This window comes from Salvelinus fontinalis, chromosome 38 (assembly GCF_029448725.1).
Source record: "Salvelinus fontinalis isolate EN_2023a chromosome 38, ASM2944872v1, whole genome shotgun sequence".
Classification (NCBI taxonomy): domain Eukaryota; kingdom Metazoa; phylum Chordata; class Actinopteri; order Salmoniformes; family Salmonidae; genus Salvelinus; species Salvelinus fontinalis.
In genome coordinates this window covers 34,538,053-34,560,304 of record NC_074702.1, presented here as the reverse complement: position 1 = coordinate 34,560,304, position 22,252 = coordinate 34,538,053, and the positions used below count along the sequence as shown (strand labels likewise).

General features: G+C 44.5%; 1 protein-coding gene across 5 annotated transcripts in view; it reads right to left on the bottom strand.

Moving 5' to 3' along the window:
- Positions 1–22,252, bottom strand: part of LOC129837480 (phosphatase and actin regulator 4B-like) — a 67,686-nt gene that overhangs the window by 7,063 nt on the left and 38,371 nt on the right. Inside the window, exons 3-10 of one of the 5 annotated variants that reach the window (XM_055903678.1) lie at positions 20,354–20,462; positions 20,209–20,253; positions 8,580–8,741; positions 8,155–8,235; positions 6,774–7,301; positions 4,109–4,465; positions 1,917–2,060; positions 221–746 (exon numbers count right to left, since the gene is read on the bottom strand). In XM_055903678.1, the coding sequence (XP_055759653.1) occupies positions 221–746; positions 1,917–2,060; positions 4,109–4,465; positions 6,774–7,301; positions 8,155–8,235; positions 8,580–8,741; positions 20,209–20,221 (1,811 nt within the window). In that variant the 5' untranslated portion in view covers positions 20,222–20,253; positions 20,354–20,462. Of the gene's footprint in view, positions 1–220; positions 747–1,916; positions 2,061–4,108; positions 4,466–6,773; positions 7,302–8,154; positions 8,236–8,579; positions 8,742–9,835; positions 10,010–15,648; positions 15,896–20,208; positions 20,254–20,353; positions 20,463–22,252 lie in introns of those variants that run through there. The other 4 variants (XM_055903675.1, XM_055903680.1, XM_055903679.1 and 1 more) reach the window with 4 other exon arrangements.

Here is a 22,252-nt window from a genome sequence, read left to right as displayed (position 1 = left end):
AGCGATGGAGACCAGATGAATTTTCAACAGAAATAGGAAAAGCCGTCAGTCACATATCATTATTGATGGAGCTGATAATAAATCATTGGCATCACAGAAAGATTGTGTGGCTAGATCCTTTCATAAGTCCTTGCCAACTTTACACCTAATGTGTAAAGGTGTGTGTTTTACTCAAGTCTAGAACATTGACGAAATACCCACAGTGACATATAGGACTCACAGTTTCAGAGGCTGGATGCTGACGGCTAGGGGCCGGCTGCGGTCCCCCTGGTACTCGGGCGGTGTCTCGAAGAGCAGGGAGTGAGCTGAGCGCTGGGAGCCGTCGGGATGTGGCTGGGCCGGGCCGGGGCTGGACAGGGCCCTCTGGATCATGATGTGCAGGGGGACGGGGGCCGGCCGCTGGGGGGGCTCATTGGTGGGGCTGGGGGGGTCAAAGAGCAAGGGCTGGGGGATGGGATGTTGGTAGGAGTGCTGGTGGTGGAGGTAGTGCGCTTGCAGATGCTGGCGGGGGGGAGAAGGGGGGATGTGGTTGGGTAAGGGCGGGGACGGGGGAGGCATCTGGAAGCCTGCTGAGTGGTTATGATGGTCCTCAGGAGAAAGCAGGGAAGGGGAGGTGGTGGAGACAGACTGGGTGGACGCAGACGGGTCCTCTGGGTTGCGCTTTGTGACAGGGGTGGTCCTCTTGGGGGGCATCGGTGGGGAGGGCTTAGTTGGCACAAGGCTGGTACCGGCCTGGGTGAGGTTGCCTGTGGGATGGAGAAACAGTTTCTTATCAGAGTGTGTGACACATTCAAACACACATGTTCACTTACTTTATTAACCTAAATCTGGGATTTCAACTGCGGATCAAGTGAGTGCACTTGCTTGTTTACGTCTCCATTTACATGTAAGATCGAGCCCAAGTAACATGGGTGAGTGCATATGAATGGATATACACACCCAGATCACATGACTGAGTCCACATGAATGCATAGGTCCACAAACCCAGGTCACATGACTGGGTCCACATGAATGCATAGGTCCACATGAGTGTATCCGACAGGGTCTTACATTACAAACGGGTGCATGTGGCAATCAAGGTTACAGTGAGGGTTTGAATAAGTACACATGCTCTAGAACACACACAGACCATATACAAATCGAATTGGCCAGTATGCATCCATTGCTTCTTAGCATCTCTGAACTGAGAATTATGAAAAAACCCTGTTCAACCAAGCTGGAATAGACATTTTGCGATTGCATGCAAACCTTTAAATACGTAAGCTCGATGCAGTTGCTGATGAATGTGTCAACATGAAATAGCATTAAAATACAAAGCCATGGAGACATACTGCATTGGAGTACAATAGATCACAGCAGCAGACTGATTGAGCGCCAGACATGAAGCATGCTATAGACTGGATTATAACATCTGCTTTAAACAGAGTCAAGCCCTTTATCTGCCCTTCTCCCCTCTCTCGCTCCAGAGCAGATGTGTGGATTAGCCTTTATGGGGCAGCCTGGTCTGCGCTGCGCTGACACAGCTAGCCATCACAGGAGACACTCAGTAATTCCCCCATTCACATGCCAGAGGTGGTAGTACACATATGGTGGTCAGAGGCCCACGTACACCCACACCTCACTCAACCTTGTTACGCGCATGCAGCCTAACGTGGCATGAGCAGAAGAGAGCAATCAATCCAGGCCATTATAGGTTAGTCCATCAGTTGCATCCAGGTAGCGTTTGGCATGAGGCTTTTCAAGTCAGGATGATGCAATATGATGACACAAGTGACCAGAAGGTTGACGTTAACAGGGGTGTGGCATACAGCCACACATACAACGCAGGCTTGGGAAGACGTTAGAGAGACAGGGTGGGCACCGTTGCTGCGGCGATGCCAGTGAAGAGGGGCATTGGTGGGCATCCTTTGTTTTACCTGACCGCAGGCCTCTGCCGTCCCGCCGGCACAGGTAGACAGGGAGGGACAGGTAGACGTCATAGTCGCCCTCGCGTTTCCAGCAGGACCAGTAGAGGGGCAGTTGGGAGTCATTCTGGTTCTCACCCCCCTGTAGAGTGGAGGCTGGCAGGGGACGAGAGGCACGACACACTACGCTCTCATAGGCTGGCTGAATGTATAGACTTAGGGTGACCAGACATCCCTGATTTCCAGGGACAGTCCCCAATTTTAGTGGCCTGTCCCTGGCTAGAGCTGCCCCCCCCCCCCCAAATATCCCCGATTATCCCTCAGAAAGAAAGATGCAACTGTTGATATTGAAGTTTATATTTCGATAATCAAAACACTGTATCCAGTCAGATTTGCATGTACAAATTGTCTATCCCTGTACCAAACTTGTTTGACCATTTATGAGAACGTTTGATCATTGATACAAACATGTAACCACTGCATGAACAACCATACCCACCAGGCTGCTAAACAAGTGATTCTAAAATGACTAGCCTAAGATAACGGTGGAGGGGTAATCCATTTCTGTGTTAGAATTAATACGTATTTGAAAGGAATATAGTGAAAATTGATAGTTAACTATAGTTCCATACCATTGTATTTTATATTTTTGCACAGCTAGCCCCATATAAAAAAATCCATGATTTTCATTCCAATATCTGGTCACCTTAACCTTAACTACACATACACCAGGGTGGTGTTCATTTGGGCACGTCGTAGCACAACATTTTAAAAACAGTCCAGGTAGTCCTTCCTGGTTTCAGCCATTTAAAAAAAAAAGTGTGGTGTCTAATGAACACGACCAAGGTGGATATGCTTACACTGAACGCACTACCAGCACAAGAGGGTTTGTGTAATTAGAGTACTGCGCTAAGTGTCTGAGGGGCTTGCCTGGGCTGTGAGAGGGGCATCAATGGGGAAAGTGAAGAGGTTATCAAAACTCCTTCAGCTTCGGGCCCTCTAGGTTAGCCGGTGAAGTAATCACTCTGTACCTAGCTACCTGTTAGGAATTTTCCTAATTAACTAGTGGTATACCTTTGAAAAGTCACTACTGGCTCAGCTAGCATTCGTATGCAGTTTGATATGTTTCAACAGCAGCTGGGCAAGCAATGATTGCATATTCCGTATCATGTCGGATGAGATTTTAAAATCTACAAGTATCCGATAACTTTTCCCAAGTAGTTTATGATAACCTTGGTTTGAACATTACCTAACAAAATGCACTGGCTAAAATGCATTGTTGACAGTAACGGAACGTATTGTAATTGTACCAAATTAAGAATGCAGCGAAGCAACTTCGTATTGCCGTTTCTCCTTCCTGCTACATCATGAAAAACCCCCATTGCTCAGAGTATTGTATGCCACCCCTTAACATATCCGACATGGTTTATTACATCGGAATTGTTTACATAATGTGAGAGCTGAAATGTCTACATACATTCTAGAACGTACATATGAAATAGCTTGACAGACTATAGATGGCAAATAGGTGACACGAGCGCATGGCAAATGACTTCCAAGCCCACTAGCTCCAGGTTAAACCAACCAACCTACATGTAAAAATGACACAGGAAACTAGAGGGGATATATACAAAAAATGTGTTTAAACAGTCCTAAGGTAATAGGCGTATCAGATCTCGAAGAGAACAACAGTGAATAAAGTCAGGCTCCCCTGACGAGAAACGCCCCTGGTAAAAACAACATTAATATTGTCTTCGTATGGAGCTGAGCAGCAGCAGGCTCAGAGCCACCAGAGTCAGTGGTGTCCTGGGAGAGTACAATGCCAGGGAAAATCTCTGCTCTGCTGCTGCTGTCTAAAATAGTTCAGTCTTATTAAGTTATCGTCTGGGGAACAGCTGCTGGAGCCGCAGGGATAACAGCATTATAAAGATGAGTGGCAAAGTGTGTGTGTGTGAGATAGAATGCGTGCACATGTCCCTTGTAGTAACGCCTATGCATGTAACGTGAGTCTTCTGCAGACATGCATGTGACTACATGTTACACGAGGAAGCTCCACTGAGTGAATGTGTGTGTGTGTGTGTGTATTGATGCAAGCTGCACCTGGTCTCCTCTGGCATCTCATTAGCTAATTCTGCCATCCCGTGATTAAACAGGCAGCTGCGGTCCCTACTACTACAACCACCACAACTAGTACTACTACTCACCTAACATGGCAGCATTAACGCCCCTGTTGACGGGCTTGGGCAGTGGGAGGGGAGGCTGCTTGGTCGCCTGGGGGGTGGAAGATGGAGCGAAGGACACTACTGCTGAAGATTGGGGGTTGGCGCCTGCAGAGGAGACAGTTCGGGCAGGCATTGCAACTGCAGAGGAAGAAGAGGAGGAAGAGTACGTGGTTGCAGGCTGGTTGGATGGGGTGTGGGATGAGGGTGACCCTTCGCTGCCGGGCTCGGGGGTGGAGCTCATCAGCCACTTGGGGGGCATAACGGACTGTTTGGGGGGCAGAGACTCTCGGAGAGTGTCCCGCAGCAAATCTGGGTCAGGAACAAAATGGCTCTCCGATTCTGCAAAACACACAGCACACATGTTACATAACATACATGTGTTAAAGAGCACTATACATTTAATAACTAATCATCATCATGAGAGACACGAGCGCATTCGTGTCAAAGACCGTACACACAACAACTCGCTACACACTGCTAGCCTTTTTGGACGTGTTTGGCTCTTTCAAAAATGGAAAAGATACTATCTCATCCCTAAAAAACATAAATGTTTCAGTCTTGGGTTGAAGCACTGAGCCAATTTGTGCCATTCACTCAGCCACTCTAGTGAGTGTGTGTGTGTGTGTGTGTCAAAAACCTTGTATGAGATTGTCATTATCAGGGGATCCGCTGTGTAGATAAACAGTGCTGTAATTACAGTACTAAACCCCCATTCCCCTAGCCCTCCACCCTGCTTCTTATCCCACGCCATTCCTCAAAGCTGAAGTTTATTTATAGACAAGTCTTTATCACACGCTGATGTCACAGAGAAAATCGGAAATAGTGCCTTCAGAAAGTATTCACACTCCTTTACTTTTTTCAAATTTTGTTGTGTTACAAAGTGGGATTAAAATGTGTCCTTTTTTGTCAATGATCTACACAAAATGCTCTAATGTCAAAGTGGAAGAAAAATTCTAACATTAGTTTTTTTTTTATGGAAAATAAAACCATAATATATCTTCATTAGATAAGTATTCAACCCCTTGAGTCAATACATGTTAGAATCACCTTTGGCAGCAATTACAGCTCTGAGTCTCTGGCACACCTGGACGGTACAATATTTGGCCATTATTCTTTAAACAATTATTCAAGCTCTGTCAAGTTGATCATTGCTAGACAGCAATTTCCAAGTCTTGCCACAGAGCCAATTTAAGTCAAAACTGTAACTAGGCCACTCAGGCACATTCAAGGTCGTCTTAGTAAGCAAGCCCAGTGTATATTATGGCCTTGTGTTTTAGGTAATTGTCCTGTTGAAAGGTGAATGTGTCTCCCAGTTTCTGTTGGAAAGCAGACTAAACCAAGTTTTTCCTCTAGGACTATGCCTGTGCTTAGCTCTATTCCATTTATTTTCATCCTAAAAAAAACCTCTAATCTTTGCCGATGACAAGCATACCCATAACATGATGCAGCCACCATGCTTGAAAATATGAAGAATAGTACTCCGTGGTGTGTTGGAATACAGGTTTCCTGTACAGGCTTTCTTTGCATTCTGTCATTTATGTTAGTATTGTGGAGTAACTACAATGTTCTTGAGCCATCCTCAGTTATCTCCTATCACAGCCATTAAAATCTAAACTCTAATAGTTTCCTTCCTCTCTGGCAACTGAGTTAGGAAGGGTGCCTGTATCTTTGTAGTGACTTATTTAGGCTTGCCATTACAAAAGGGTTGAACATTTATTGACGCAAGACTTTTCAGCTTTTCATTTTTTATTAATTTGTAAACATTTCTAAAAACATAATTCCACTTTGACATTATGGGGCATTGTGTGTAAATCGGTGACACAAAATCGAAATTTAATCCATTTAAAATTCAGGTTATAACAACAAACGTGGAAAAAGTCAAGGGTGTGAATACTTTCTGAAGGCACTGTAGGTCGGAGAAAACCGAGTGAGAGAGAAAAGGGGAGAAAAGGAGAGGGAGAGAGAGAAAGCCAGAAGATTAAGATATAAATCAGGGAGAGTATAAGATCTAAAATAGACACTAAAGGCCATTTAGCTCAGTGTGTAATAGCTGGAATGGTATCAATTAGCTTTAGCTCTTCAGCAGGGTTACGGTTGAGCTGACAGGCATTAGCTTTTAAGGACAGGAATGGTTAAAACGATAGTGCCGCATTAATTACGAAAGGAGAAGATGAGCTATTCCCTCTATTCCCTTCTGTTCCCGAATAAGACGCATAGCTGGAGCAGGACTCAGGGGAGCAAAGAGGCTCCGAGACTCCTGTCTATATCTGGGGCCAAACCAGAGGACTGAAGAGGAGGAAGATTGACTGGAGAGAGGGCAGTCAGAAAACCAGGCTCCAGGTAGAAGTTGCCCTTATGCAAAGATCTAGGATCAGCTGATCCTTTTCAAATCTTCCATTAGGGGGAAAAACACAAACCTTAGATCAGTGTCTAAGGACAGCTTCACCCTACTCCACAGAATAAGGCCGTGTGTGTGTGTGTGTGTCAAATCAAATTTGATTGGTCTCATACACATATTTAGTAGATGTTATTGCGTGTGTAGCGAAATGCTTGTGTTCCTAGCGTCAACAGTGCAGTAATATCTAACAAGTCACAACAATACACACATATCTAAAAGTAAAATAATGTGTTGGTGTTAATAGCTCACCTCTACGGGCCCTTCCCTCCTCTGCGGACGCGTGCCGGGGGAGGGTGGGTTTCCATGCCGTCTCAGCAGGGCGACTCCTCCTACCGTCCTCTGATGGCGCCTTCTGCAGGCCCGGCCGCTTGTCTCCGTCAGAAGGGTGGAGTCTGCCCCCGCGTCTACCCTCCTCCTGTCCCATACCCTGCACCTGGCCCATCGCCTGGCCCTGCCAGGCCATGTTAGACTTCCACTCCCCCTCCCCCTGGGATCGTACTGCTCCACCTCCTCGCCGGCCCTCCTCCTGCTGTCCGGAGCCTCTGGGGCCACCCTGGTCCCCATGGAGTTCTACATCCGGGGGGAATCGGACCCTGCGGTCCTCTATCTGGGGCAGCCAGGCTGGGTTCACCTTAAAGTCTGAGGGGTTCATCCCAAGGTCTGAGGGGGGTCTTGTCTGGTTCTCCTGCCCTCTGCCCCCTCCACCACCACCACCCACGGGCAGGGTGTGGCCATTCTTCACGTAGGACTGTTTGAGGCTGTGAGGATCGTCCCCATCTGTCACAAAAATGGATACAAGCAGTGAGACTTTCCATACAGAGTCACTCACACATGAGAAGATCTATAAACGAGCACTACTGAGTCACTAACCAAGTGTGAGGGAGGGGTTAGTCAGAAATCTAACAAAGCCATTATCTCTACTCAAAATGTTCTGCATATTTGAGTATAAATGGTGAAACTTAATTGGCTTGTTGAAATAGGGCACATGATGGACTTTTGGATTGGCTCCCTCTGTGCATCTGGACATGGTTTCACAGGCCCCTTCAGAATGAGAGGTTTGAGAAAGGTGTCCTAACTGCCAAACCCTTTGGATCAGAGCTCTGGCCATGGAGGGAAATATGTTTAATAAACGGGCCTCTGCAACACGGCAGAGTGAGTAAGAGCACAGAACACACTTACTTTAAAAGATATTTCGCTGCAGGGCGCAATTCGTTCCACTTTCCCCAGCTCAAGAAAAACACCAATTCATTTTCCTCCAAAAATATACAGTTATACTGTTGAAAAGGAGCATGAGAGTGAATTTGCCATCCTTCAACTGCCATTGAGTGTGCTGAATTACTCATCGACTATGCTGTCTGTGTAGGTGTGATAGCCCTGGACTTTTGTCTGATAAAGATAAAGCCATTTCCAATTTGCTCCCTCCCCCTTGGCTGCCAAAACCCTTAAATGTTTGTAGATCTGAAGGGTCTGGATAGGTATATGCAGGGTAGCGGTGGAGCGTCCACCATGTTGCTTACACTTTACAGATATAGAAACATTGAAAATGTTAGGAGGAAGGAGTAGGGAGCCAACTGGAACTGGCTGATTGAGTCATGTGAGTGAGTGACATCACCAGCGGCAGCACTCTTACCATTCTCTGAGAGCTCCTTCAGCACTCCCTGTTCTATAAGCTCCTGCCTCGGTCGCCTCATCGACATCTTTCTCTCCAGAACTGCCGTCAACACACAGAATTTAAGCCAGTGCATTAACGCACTGAGTTTCCCCCCCAGATTTCTTCCAGATAGCATATAAAACCGAAGATAATATTTCAAATTTTAGTGTGTCATTTCACGTTCCAGAAGTCAAAGATGTAAGTTTACAGATCTTCAGATAAAAAAGATATTATTCTAACCACTATAACAATTGTCTTGTTTAAGCAGACTGAACTGGACACACTGGAAAAGGCCATGGCATGTACATATCACCAGGAGACAGTAAAACACACTGAAAGGCGTTTGATAAAGATTGAATGCAACACGTAAAAACTAACAAACACAATGAAGCCGGAACACAAACCTTCTGAAGTTTCCGTAAACTTCTCGCTGCTTTTCTTCTTCCTCCACTTCCATGGTTTGAAGATCTTGCCGAGGGTAGAGAACTTGCCCTTGCCCTTGCATGGGAGAGGGGTGCTGTCCCCATCTCCCTCTGTCGTGTTGTGCAGGTGGTCAACTTCATCAACTGGAGTAATGGAGTCAGAGAGAGAAGAATGGAGAGTCAAGAAACATTGGTGAAATATGACAACCATATCTGGGCATCTACAACATAACAACAGCACAGAGAGCAGAGGTAACCAGAACCCAGACAATTTCACAGTAGCCTAGCTGAGCTCTAACTCAGGCGAGCAAAACCTTGTGCACAAGCTGCTGTTTAGCCTGGCCCATGCACTCCGAGTAAAGTGTAGTATTAGAGCATTAGCCTACTGCCTAACTGAGCTAGACTGTTACCCATATGCACTCAGAGTAAAGTGCAGAAGAACATTAGCCTAGCTATGCTAGATTGACACCCATATGCACCATGATTAAAGAACATGGGAGGGCCAGGCTCATTAGGAAGGTTATTATCTTTAGCTCAAAGCTCTGGGACTGTGTGTGCTTTGGCAGGGTGATGGTGAAAGCTCATGTACTCCTCCACACATTCACAACAAAGTAACCAACAGCTTTGGGAAGGGAGAGTCCCTCTTACACTGGCCTCCGTCCATAGCTTCCCACAGTCAAGAGTCTCACATTCCTCCCTACTGGGAGAATATTGTTATCAGCCTTTCAACACCAACAGGCTATGTGGAAGCACACATACACACATTTTTCACTAACAAATACACCTTTAAAAATTATTTGGGAGGTAGGACTCGCTCTTTGGCGTCTCTTTCCGAGACACGCACAGACATCCAGCTGCCATGGTAACAGCTCAGGTGACTGACAAGGTGCTGAGCTTCACAAGGCCTCTCACAGAACATCTCTGTGAGCCAGGTTCCTCTCAGGTTGAGGTTTTAATTCAGCAGACATAATATTTACTGTGTAGGGCTGGGGCAAAACAACCAACCAGTCCCACAAAAACAGGATGTCCTGGCAATAACACTACTACAGCAATTCTGCTCACACAACAACGCACGCTTAAAAAAACACTATATTTGCCAGCTGCTGGTGGGCAGAGGTAATAATACTATACAAAACCTTCCTTCAAAAGACCAGAAGTGGAGGAATAGGAGACATGTCAAAAGGTGGAAATGGGCTCCAAAGCAGGGTCGTGGAGGTTATATTACAGAGCTAGTCTACCTGGGTGAGAGCTCAGGGTCCAGCTTCCATGGTGGTGGGACTTGAGGCAACATGCCATGAGGAAGCAGAAGGTTGTGTTCAAAAACTCAAACTCTTGTCCCTAGTCGATCCCAACACCCTAGGTAGGAAGTGGCTGGGGGCGGCTGTGACATCGCAGAGACCCACAGCAGGCTGCTAAACCACATGGGGACAAAACGTCAAAGTTCAGAGGCCAGCTCCAAACCATATACATCCAGCTCCTCAGGAAGTTACAAAAAACAGTGGATTCAGGTTATGATGTGCAAAGAACGAGTTGCTAAATGCAGTTGTCTGTAACACACACTCCCCTGGTTCTCATACACTCAGGCACAGCAGGCTCTGGCAGAGCGGTCTGCCGCTGACAAGGAGAGCACGGCAGGCAGGTCAGCTAAAATCCACTCAAGCAGGATAAGTGCTGGCTGTGCTGGGCCGACACACTCCAGATCCACAGTGGGTTGACTGACTGATACTACCAGAAACACACAGCAGCAGAACATTCACTCTATTCAGCTGGTAGCAAGAAACACAGTTGATCTTATCACAGAGATTGGAAAGGTGACCAAATGGATCCTTCCTATACCCAAAAGGGTGCCTGAAGAGTTGAGTGGAGGTCCGGTGTGTGTAGACTGTCTGCAGCTGTTGACTCGGACAGAGGAAGGGGAGGGTGAGGCCTGGGAAACACAGGGAGGAAACGGCACTCCACCCTGATCCTAACTGTGACAGAACAAAGACAACCTCCACCCCTCACACATCTTACTGTACTGGACATGGAAACAGAGAGCCTGTTTCAACTGATAGCCTGCATTGTAGGCTATAAAGCACACAGGACATAATATTAAGTGATAATGCCTGAGAAGGCGGTGTTTGGAGGATATATTGGCACGGGTGTTAGATAATTGTGCCAATATATCCTTCAAACACCGGCTTCGAGGGCATTATCACTTTTATACAATAGGTTACCAACATATTCAAATAATGATTGACATATTTTCATTAAAAACGTTATTTTGATGAATTTATTCATACTATTTCATCCTTCCACAAGATATAGTCCCGACACAAATCTAGGGTTGCTACTCAAGTTGGCTGGTCGTTCATTCTATCGGTTCGGTTGCTGGAGACGTGACCCAGTCGTTCAGTCTAAATGTTCCATTGCCATACTGGCTGGCAACGTTCTTATCCCTTGCTTGCTAGCTAGGCAACTACGGCAACTACAGTGCAGCCAGAAGAACAGCAAAAGAGCTGCACTTGAATTTGCTTAAGCTGTTTTCTAGTGACATTTATTTGTATGCATCCGTAAAAATGAGCTAAGCACGATTTCGCCTGGTATAGAAAATGTGCTCACTTGTCAGAACACTGTTGTTCAGAAGAGCTAGCCTACAACACAGCTGACACAATCACTTCAAACTGAAGCTGGAAAGACTGCAAACTAGCTGCACTTCATTTGGTTTAACATTTTTTCAAATGACATTTCTTTGTATTTATCCATAAAAATGATTCAAGCTGATTCATGATTTCGACTGGCTGAGAAACGCTGCCTGGCTGTCTCGTTCCGATTCCCGACACGTTCATTACTATGGGACAGCTGAAAATCACATTTGAATATTGAAACAATGTTGCAAACGTCGTAGAGACAGAGAGCAAGGTTTATACAAATCTCAAGAGGTTGAAAACTAAATGTTAGTCTAAAAGAAATGTGAGATAATGTCTAGATGCTTTTAATAGTCGAGATCAAGTTTATAAATTGCCTGGCTGGGCTGATGAGACAGTGGATTGCGCTGTCAGATTTCTATGTAAAAACAAAGGACTCAGAGAGGTCTGGATGACAAGTTCAAAGTGAATGATGCAGTGACAGCCAGGATACCAGTCTAGACAGTTCTGTCCAATCAGGAAGCCAGCGCATCTAGAGCTTGCCAATAAGGAAACAGGGTCAGACTTGGTCGTCACTAGTTATGTTACATTCCCAAATAATAAAAAAATAAATCGCTCCGCAACAGAAATAGGGAACTAACAAAATGACCCTCTGACAACCAGAACGAAACCGGTTGGGTTTTAAAATGGGTTCTGAAAGGCATCCATGGGGGTGCCTACTGACTGGGTGCTGGCCAAACAAAATCGAGTAGGGTCTTAAACACCCACCATGTGTAACCGATGTGAAATGGCAGCTAGGTAGCGGCGGTGACGTAACTTGCCCTGAGATCTTGAAGTAGTTGTTCCCCTTGCTTTGCAAGGGCCGCGGCTTTTGTTGAGTGATGGGTAACGATGCTTCGTGGGTGACTGTTGTTGATGTGTGCAGAGGGTCCCTGGTTCGAGCCCAGGTAGGGGCGAGGAGAGGGACGGAAGCAATACTGTTACACCATGGATTTGCCTGATCACCACTAGATTTGCCTGATCGCAGACAAACTAAAGGAAAAGAAAACTCACACCAACTTAGGTAAGGGAGTGCAAATAAACGTGGCAAAAACCAAACAGGTGAGACAAGATAAAAGGCTGTTTAACATAAGAGATGCCCACTGAAGCATTGGCTCTGTAGCTTTTAAATATTACCTGAAACTAACGACTGACTAACGAGGCGACAGGTCCAACACATCTTGACCAACGAGGATCATTCCAATCAGTCGCATCCACAATTAAATAGGACCAACCTCAAACAAAAGCCTGTAACAGTCACCACAGCCACAAAGTCATAAGTGTCACACCCTGACCATAGATTGTTTATATGTTTCTATGTTTTGTTTGGTCAGGGTGTGATGTGGGTGGGCATTCTGTTGTATTTCTAGGTTGTCTTTTTCTATGTGTTTGGCCTAGTATGGTTCTCAATCAGAGGCAGGTGTCAGTCGTTGTCTCTGATTGGGAGCCATATTTAGGTAGCCTTTTTTTTGTGTGTTTTGTGGGTGGTTGTATCCTGTGTTAGTGTTTTCACCATACGGGACTGTTTCGGGTTGTTTGTTTTGTATTTTTGTTATTTCGTTCAGTGTTCTGTTTGATTGATTAAATTATCATTATGGACACTTACCACGCTGCGTATTGGTCCGATCCTTGCTACTCCTCGCCAGACGAAGAGGACGAAACCCGTTACAATAAGTTCCACCTATTTCTACAATTTATCTTCTTAAAATGCGATTTTAAACCTAACCTTATGCCTAACCTTAAATTAAGAATATTTTTCATTAATTTTTACGATATAGCCAATTTCAACTTTGTGGCTTTACTATCTAGTGTAAACCGCCAGACTGGGATGATCTCAAAGCAATGCTAATAGCCACACCTCAGACTAGTGATGGGAAGTTTACTAGTCGGAGTTGTGGACTTTTCTACTCATTTAGTCAAAAGAACAAATCTTGACTAATTTTGTTCAGTTCAAAAGAATGATTTAAAAAAATAAATAATAACTATTGAGTTAATGAAAAGAGTTAGATTTTTTTTATTACTACAAATCACTACCTCACACCAAGTCTCTCTCCACAAAAAATAAATAGGCCTAAGTGGTATCATTAGGGGAAATTCTTATAAATGTGAATGTCCAGTTGCAGATGGTTCTACAAAACAAAAAAACAGAAAGCTATTAAATCCATGTTTTGTACCGCGCTGGGAGGTTCTTCACCGACACACATCTAGCATTTCCCAGCATCATTGCAGGAACTAGTCATTTCTAGTAGTAGACGACAGCAAGTTACAGTGCGACCAAAACAAAGATCTACACACATGCAAGAGTCATCTCTCGCTCGATACAAAACATGGCTTCAATATTTTTTTTTGTAGAATCCAACCAAATGTTATTTGTCACATGCGCCGAATACAACCGGTGTAGACCTTACAGTGAAATGCTTACTAACAAGCACTTAACCAACAATGCAGTTTTAAGAAAATATATTTTTTATAAAGTAAGAGATAAGAATAACAAATAATTAAAGAGCAGCAGTATAACAATAGCAGGACTATATACAGGGGGTACTGGTACGGAGTCAATGTGCAGGGGACACCGTTGTCGAAGTAATATGTACATGTAGGTAGTTATTAAAGTGACTAAGCATAGATAATAACAGAATAGCAGCAGCGTAGAAGAGGGGTGGGGGAGGCAATGCAAATAGTCTGGGTAGCTATTTGATTACATGTTCAGGAGTCTTAGAGCTTGGGGGTAGAAGCTGTTTAGAAGCCCCTTGGACCTAGACTTGGCACTCCGGTACCGCTTGCCGTGCGGTAGCAGAGAGAACAGTCTATGACTAGGGTGGCTGAAATCTGACAATTTTTACAGCCTTCCTCTGACACCGCCTGGTATAGAGGATGGCACGAAGCCTGGCCCCGGTGATGTACTGGCACTACCCTCTGTAGTGCCTTGCGGTCGGAGGCCGAGCAGTTGCCATAACAGGCAGTCATGCAACCCGTCAGGATGCTCTCGATGGAGTAGCTGTAAAACCTTTTGAGGATCTGAGGACGGCATGCCAAATCTTTTCAGTCTCCTGGGGGTGATAAGGTTTTGTCATGCCCTCTTCACGACTGTCTTGGTGTGCTTGGACCATGTTAGTTTGTTGGTGAGGTGGATGCCAAGGAACTTGAAGCTCTGAACCTGCTCCACTACAGCCCTGTCAATGAAAATGGGGGCGTGCTCAGCAACTGGACAAACATTTATAAGATAACCTTTTACCCGAAACGAGAAAAGTATTGCCAAGAGCAGGTTAGTTGAAAAATCTATGGTGTCATTTTGTATAAGCTAAGCTGTAACGTTGAGTATGGAAACATCGTTATGTAACATATCTTGCGTAAAAAAAACGGTAGTTAATTATGATCCAGGTTTAGCCTCAGCCCCTTGACTTGCAGGAGCAGTCAGGTGAGCATGTGGTGGAGAGCAGATCGTGTTGTTTTAAAGGCCTCAGCAGCAGGCCTGCTGCCTCGAGCAGCCTGATCACACAAGAGTCTGCTTCCGCAAGGAAAGCCCACCCTCTCCATCCCTAAACTAGTCACCTTCCATGTTTTGAAATGGAGCCTAGATAAGCTTTGACTAGTCACTAGTGGGTGGTACCAGAGAGGTAATTCCAATACCTACAGTTATTGGTTGAAAAGATAGCCATTTCGAAACCTGGTTTTGTGTACTTGTGCCTACACACCGGGTCTGACTGGCCATGTGGCATTTCAAATGCCAGATGGGCTGGTTGATTTTTTTCTGTAACTTGTTATTGGCACACTAGGCTGATTATTCGCGGGTTGCCATACTTCATCTCTATAAAATAATAATACTACCCAACCTCATAGGCTTACCCTCCGTGGGATAACAGACCACAACAATACTGAGGGAAGGGGGATGCAATGGCTCCAAAAAAGCACATAATAACTCCCTACACATTGACAGACAATCCTATTTCCAGTAATCCCTCAGAAAAATGTTTCAATATCTCACAGTTTACTGCCGCAAACAGTGAGACATGTGTTTGTGCGGCTAATCTTTTTGTTTTGCACACAGCACGTCAGAAGGGTATCCTGCACTCAGTAATGTGGGTGCAAGCACACACACAACTGATATTCATCCACATGATCCCAGTGATTTTTAGCATTTCCTGTGGTAAAGAGAGAAATAAAGAGTGCAACATTGTTGATTACACAATCTCCTGCTCCGCCTCTCCTCTGCCCTTTCTCCTTCGCAGCTAAGATGTTGAAAAAAAAACTAGAAAAACTGAACACTAAGGATTATATTATAATTGAGTGAAAAGTGCTTGAGTGTATTTATAAAAGGTGCTTGTGTGTACTTGTGAGACTGATTATAGAGCATGTGTATGTGAGTGAGTAAGCTAGAAACTCACCGCTTCGGTGGATGTGTTGGTCCTGAGCTGGGGTCTCCAGAGGAAGGCTCTGTCCCATGATCCAGCCCCAGAGGGGCCTCTTTTGCTCTTTCTACCCAGGAATAGGCACTCCGTGCTGGGCAGAGGAGGAGCACACCTGGTCCACAGCTTGTTCAACCAAGTTCCCTGGTCTCCTCTTTCCCGGACACCTCTGTCTACTTTGCCAGCAACTCTGTGCGACTTTCTTTACCCTCTACCTCTTTTGGTATACTCCTCCCACTCTCCCCTCCCTCTTTCGGTCTCTGTAAGACCTACCCTCCCTGCTCCCTTGAAGTGCTCCCCACCCTCTCCCACTGACCCTCCCTCCTTGGTTCTCTGGGCCGGTCAGCATTCACAGACGGATGCCTATCATTCCTTTGAGCTGCACTGGTGGTGTATAAATATGCGTTTGTATTTTAGTGTGTTTGTGTGTGTGTGAGAGAGTGACATAATTTACCAACATTCTCTGGCTAACCTCTCAGGCTTTAGCCCTTCATATATGCCCACCACAGTGGGATCCTTTCTTGACAGGATCTCTTTCCACTTTGAATGGGGCACTCAGCAGCTTAATAGACCAAAACCAGTAGTAATGAAAGTAGTTTCAGCGGTGGGCTCTGACTGCTCATGTGACCTGACAGTGGCCAGATCCAGGTCAAAGGTTAAATAATGACACCCACTGAGGTATTCATATTCTGTCTCTATGGAGCCACCATATGGATGTACAGCATGAGCAGGAGGCTCCTAACAGCAACTCTGCCAGTAGGGCTGAGAGGTGTGAGTAGTCACAGAGAACTGCAAGGATGGGCCACTGTCCAAGAGAGAAAAATCGGGAAAAAATATAGACAGTAGTACCTTCTCTCTCTCACTTCCGACATAGAAATGAAATTGTTTAAAGCTGAAAAACCAGAGCAGGTACAAAGCTACTAGCTTGTCCTTTGGGAGAGATATCTATTTCTATCTGTGCCCTCTATCAATGGAGATGTAGTTCAGATAGAGAGAGGAGGAAGTTTCTGCTCTGAGACCACACAGCATTCCATCAGCAGAAATGTCGCTAGTACTGCTGAGGAGGTCATGGGCTGGCAGGTAGCCTAGCGGTTAAGAGCAGAAAGGTTGCTGGTCTGAATCCCCGAGCTGACTAGGTAAAAAATCTGTTGACGTGCCCTCGAGCTAGGCACAACCCTAATTGCTCCTGTAAGTCACACTGGATAAGAGCGTCTGCTAAATGACTAAAATGTAAATGTGAAAAATGAATGCACAATGGCGAGCCATTCAAAATGCTTCATATGCTTCACAAAAGCCTTCTTCACATTCACTTCCAGTCAGCACTCATGACAAGAGCAATATTGAGATGATACTGGTTCGTTCCATGTCATTTCAGCAAGCCATGACAACCATGTTGACCTGGCCACTGTTTCAAATGCTAACTTTTAAGCATGAGAATGCATTACATAGGATATGAAGAAACAATACTCTTAGCCGCAGCTTCATACTATACTGAACAAAAATATAAACGCAACATGTAAAGCATTGGTCCCATGTTTCATGAGCTGAAAGAAAAGATTCCAGAAATGTTCCATATGCACAAAAAGCTTGTTTCTCTCAAATTTGTGTACATCCTTGTTAGTGAGAATTTCTCCTTTGCCAAGATATGCCACACCTGTCAGGTGGATGGATTATCAAGAAGCTGATTAAAAAGCACGATCATTACACAGGTGCACCTTGTGCTGGGGACAATAAAAGGCCACACTAAAAAGTGCAGTTGTCACAACACAATGCCACAGATTGAGGGAGCGTGCAATTGGTATGCTGACTGTAGGAATGTCCACCACAACTGTTGCTGTAATGTATTGAAAACAAAGTCACTAAAAACAGACACCCCTTTATTATTATTTTTTTTAAACCAATTTGTTTATGTATTTGTCTGAATTAATCTAAAATATTATATTCTACATGCTTTAGCATTAGTAGTCCATCAGGCCAATAGATGGCGCTGTTGCACTGTGGTAGTCAGGAAAAACAGCAAGTTCTGGCCAAGTGCACGCACCATTCTTCAGAATAAAGAAAGCATCAGAACTTTGCAGATGTAAACTTGTCCGTTCTTTTTAACAGAACTTCCAAACGTTCTAATATCAAAAAAATATGTAATAACATGCAATTTAACAACTTTGTCAAGGTATTATCACGTTATCTGGAGTGTGGACGTTTAGTGCAGACAGTGCGGGTGCATGAGAGAAAGACGATTTTACGGTGGTGCCACTATCTTAAAGCTGAATGTATTGCTGTCAGTTTTCTTTATTGGTAGCAGTTTGTAGAAAAACATTCAGTTATTTTTGTCTTCATATATAAGTGTTTTTATTGTATGAACATGAAATACATTGTGGTTTTCATGTGAAATCATACAGTAGACAGGGTTATTTGTGGAACATTTTTGAATTCTGCTTTAGGTAAAGTGCATTTATGCAGTGTATTTTAAAAGTGTGCACTTGTTTGATGTTAATGTTTTAAAAGTACGAAGAAGAAAATAGACAATTGAACAAGAGAAAAAAAAACATTCTTCAGAATAAAGAAAACACCAGAACTTTGCAGACGTAAACTTGTGTCAGTTATTTTTACTATTACAGGCCACCTCAGCTACAGACTGAGGCCGGTAACATTGCCAGAGAATTTAATGTTAAATTCTCTACAATAAGCCATTCAAGGTCATTTAATTTTTTTTGGCAGTACGTCCAACCGGCCTCAAAACCGCAAACCATGTCTAGCCACGCCAGGCCAGGTCCTCCACACCCTGCTTCTTTACCTGTGGGATCGTCTGAGACCAGCCAACCAGACAGCTGATGAAACTGAGGCGTATTTCTGTCTGTAATAAAGCCCTTTTGTGAGGAAAAACTCATTCTGATTGGCTGGGCGTGGCTCCCCAGTGGGTGGGCCTATGCCCTCCCAGGCCCACCCATGACTGCACCTCTACCCTGTCATGTGAAATCCATAGATTAGGGCCTTATGAATTCATTTAAAATTGACCGATTTCCATAAACACAACAATTTCCATGATTTTACTCAAAATAATTGAAATTGTTGCATTTATATTTTTATTCAGTATACTTGTCAAACATAGGATTTTGTTATGGATTGGCGTGGGGGGTCCGTTGGAATGTTACTCACTAAGATTTTTGTTGGGGTCCAAATTGGATGTTATTTACTATATTTATTGAATATTATATGAATCCTCTAATTTAAAATGGCCAAATTGGGTGCAATCAATCAGCTTAATGTCTCAGAGATCCAATTATATTTTGACAAAATAATGTTGCAGGAATGTTAACCTTATCAGAAACGATTTCAAAACAATTTGAAATGGTGGGTGTCGAAATCCTCTGTCTCGTGCTTTTTGAGGTGGAACAACAAACTGTTTGGGCAAAATACAGAGACAGAAAGAAGGGAGCGTGAAGGGACACACACAAACGATTCCTTCTCAATGGAGAGCGAGCGAGAGATCGGCAGATCCAGCCAGGCTGTTTTGGTTAGAACGAAGAGCATGTTTAAACCCACTACCTGGGGTCACATGCAACATGACAACACAGGGCACTGAACCGACGTGGGGTGTATTCAGATGTGAAACGTTCTGGAAGTCACAGATAGGAATAGAGTGAACAGAGCTGGCATGTTCTGACAGACAATCATATCTGTTCTACACGATACATTCCTATCTGAAAGTTCTATCATGAACAGGCTCCTGGGTTTAAATATTTGTTTTCCTTCAAATCCTTTGAGCGTTTGATTGAGCCTGTCTGGAGTGCCAGGTGGGCGAGGTTTGCACTTTGGGGACTATTATATTGGTTCCATTGTGCTAGGCAAGCTCAATCAAGCACAGCTAAAGTATTTGCTGATTTGAACAGATGAGGTCTCTGACCTTCTTGGGCTGTCTCTCTCGGGTAGGAGCGTTTGGCCAGTAACCGAAAGGTTGCTGGATCAAATCCCAGAGCCGACAAGGTAAAAAAAAGTGTCGTTCTGCACCTGAACAAGGCAGTTAACCCCACTGTTTCCCAGGCACTGATGAAGTGGATATTTATTAAGGCAGCCCTCCGCACCTCTCTGATTCAGAGGGTTTGGGTTAAATGCAGAAGACACATTTCAGTTTTACAACTGACTATGTATGACCCTTTTCCCCTTCCCCTTCTCTGATTCTGAAGATGGAGTCTGTAGTTGTACGGCCCTTTCTCACTGCCCCACATAAAGCCAAACTGGGCTGGCTTCCAGAGAGCGGGAGACAGAGCTGGGCCAATCCGCATGAGCCCGGAACCTGTCGACCTGGAAAACAGACTGGGCCAGGCCTCTTCAGCAGGCAGACGGAACGGAAGCTCAACACACAGACTGGTGCTAACAAGAAAGGGAGGGAGCCCATCTCCCTTGCCTACAGAGGGCGCCATAGAGAACTGAGCTGTCTGCTGTGCGCCGAGAAGCAGCAAAAACAAACTGCCCCATAAACACACCCAGGTCTATATTGCACTACTACACAAACCACAATGAACAAGAAGCCAAACTTACCACGATTTTCCATTACAAGGTCTGAGGCGCAACAGTCAACGGTTCCTGAAAAAGAAATGGCAACATTATTTATTAGCCTGCAGAGGTAAATGGCAAAAGGTCAACTTTAATGAGTAGCATTTATGTAAAAACTGAAAAGACGTACACTGTAGAAGGTCATTGGTGTTGGGAGGTGGTGGTCTTCAGCAGCAGTAGGTAGGTCTGTGGGGAGAGGTTTCAGGCCTCCCTGGAGATGCCCTCTCGGCTCAGTCCCTCTGTCCAGAGAGAGCACAACACACAGTCAGTCACACACAAATGGGAGGGGAGAGCATTTTACCAGCTATAAATGGGGATTGATGAACTCAAGTGACATTCCACATAAAACAACACTTACATATTTAGAGGATTTGGAGTGAGGAGAAGGGTAATGGCATCACTATGACACGCAAACACACATTGTCTTGACGATTGTTTGAAAACTGCATTTTTCCCTCTTCAGATGTACACCCAAATCTGAATTCTAAGCTATTTAATAAAAACAATTAGCAATGAACACATTGTGGTGTGTGGTAACTAAATATTAACTTGGGAAAAGAGAGTTAAAAGACATGCTCATTTACAGTCCATCTAGACTAAAACACACACACGACTCTAGCTGCAGCTCGATGTGACAGTGTCATAGCCAGGGGGACAATATTAAACCTTGGGAACAGAGCGGGAGCACGTTTGCAACTTACTTTTAGTGTCGCCAACTCGAGCAGATCTGCTGTAACAGGGACCTTTTTCAGGGAGAATGAAGGACAAGCACAGGAATGGGGTGGGTGCGTGCGTGTCATGGGAGAGATGGTGGAGTGTCAAGGGAGAGGTGAAAAAGTGTGAGTGCTGGCTAGGGTTGAATGGCTGGAACCCGGTTACCAAGACTAAACACCCAAAACCACTCCCTTTTCCCGGGTTAAATAACTGCGCGAAACCAATAAATTATTTATATTAACAGCGTGACGTTAAACTGTTAATACGCAATGTCTAAACCTGGCTTCTCTACGGCCTCCTCTCTGCATGATCAATCATAAATGCTCATGGTGTGGACAGACCATCTCGGTATGGAATGCAGTTCACACCGCATGTACCCCCATCATGGTAACTTTTTTTTTTAAATACTTGCGACATGTATGCTTACATTTGCTGCAGCATAGCATACTGCTACAGTAATATAAGGACCGAATGCACGTCTAATTTACACATCTCCATCTGGCTTTCGGGGATCAGCGGATTTTTGAATTGTAAAGATATTTTTTATTGCGGCTGCAGTTTTAAAACAGCCTATCACTCGAATATCGTTGCTTTAAAATCAGAGCATGCGCAAGCAGACTCTCCATCAATTCCCTTCAAATTGCTTGAAAATAGATAATCCTGTTCAAGACATCCCAGCCTACCTCTTTCAGGTAATACATTCAATGCAGTATTAGCCTTACATTTAGCTATGAATGATGGGTTATGCATAATAAGCTTCTAACTTATAGCCTCTGTGTCTTTTGCAATACGCATGTGCCTGTGCTCCGCTGGCCTCTAGTTAAAAAACCCTGGCAGGAAAAGCTAGAATAGCTTGCTGGACACTTTATATTTAAAAAAAATGTTATATACGAATAGACTATTTGAAGAGGGACGCAAGTTCGTTTGCTGAATGTTAAATACAACAGTCAACAGAACTGATGTTTAGTTTGAAAGAAGAACGAACGCACGATGGCAGTAGGCTGTATGCAGTTATTTAGTCAGACCCATAACCATTCAAATCTTCATGAAGGGAAGTGAAAGCCATCTGCATCTAATTCTAGTCCTATATTATTCAAGCATGTCATTAGAATGATAAACGTAAAGACAACGAAAATCATTTAATTTAGTGTAACGATCTGGGTGTAGTGGGTGCGAAGTCAGGTGCAGGAAGCAGAGAGTTCAGTGGTAGTGCTAATTTAATGCACAAAACGGCGAACATAAGCCAACCCACAAAACACAGGGCGCACCCAAAACAAATGCCCCAAAGGAATCGTGACATTTAGCTTAACTGTTG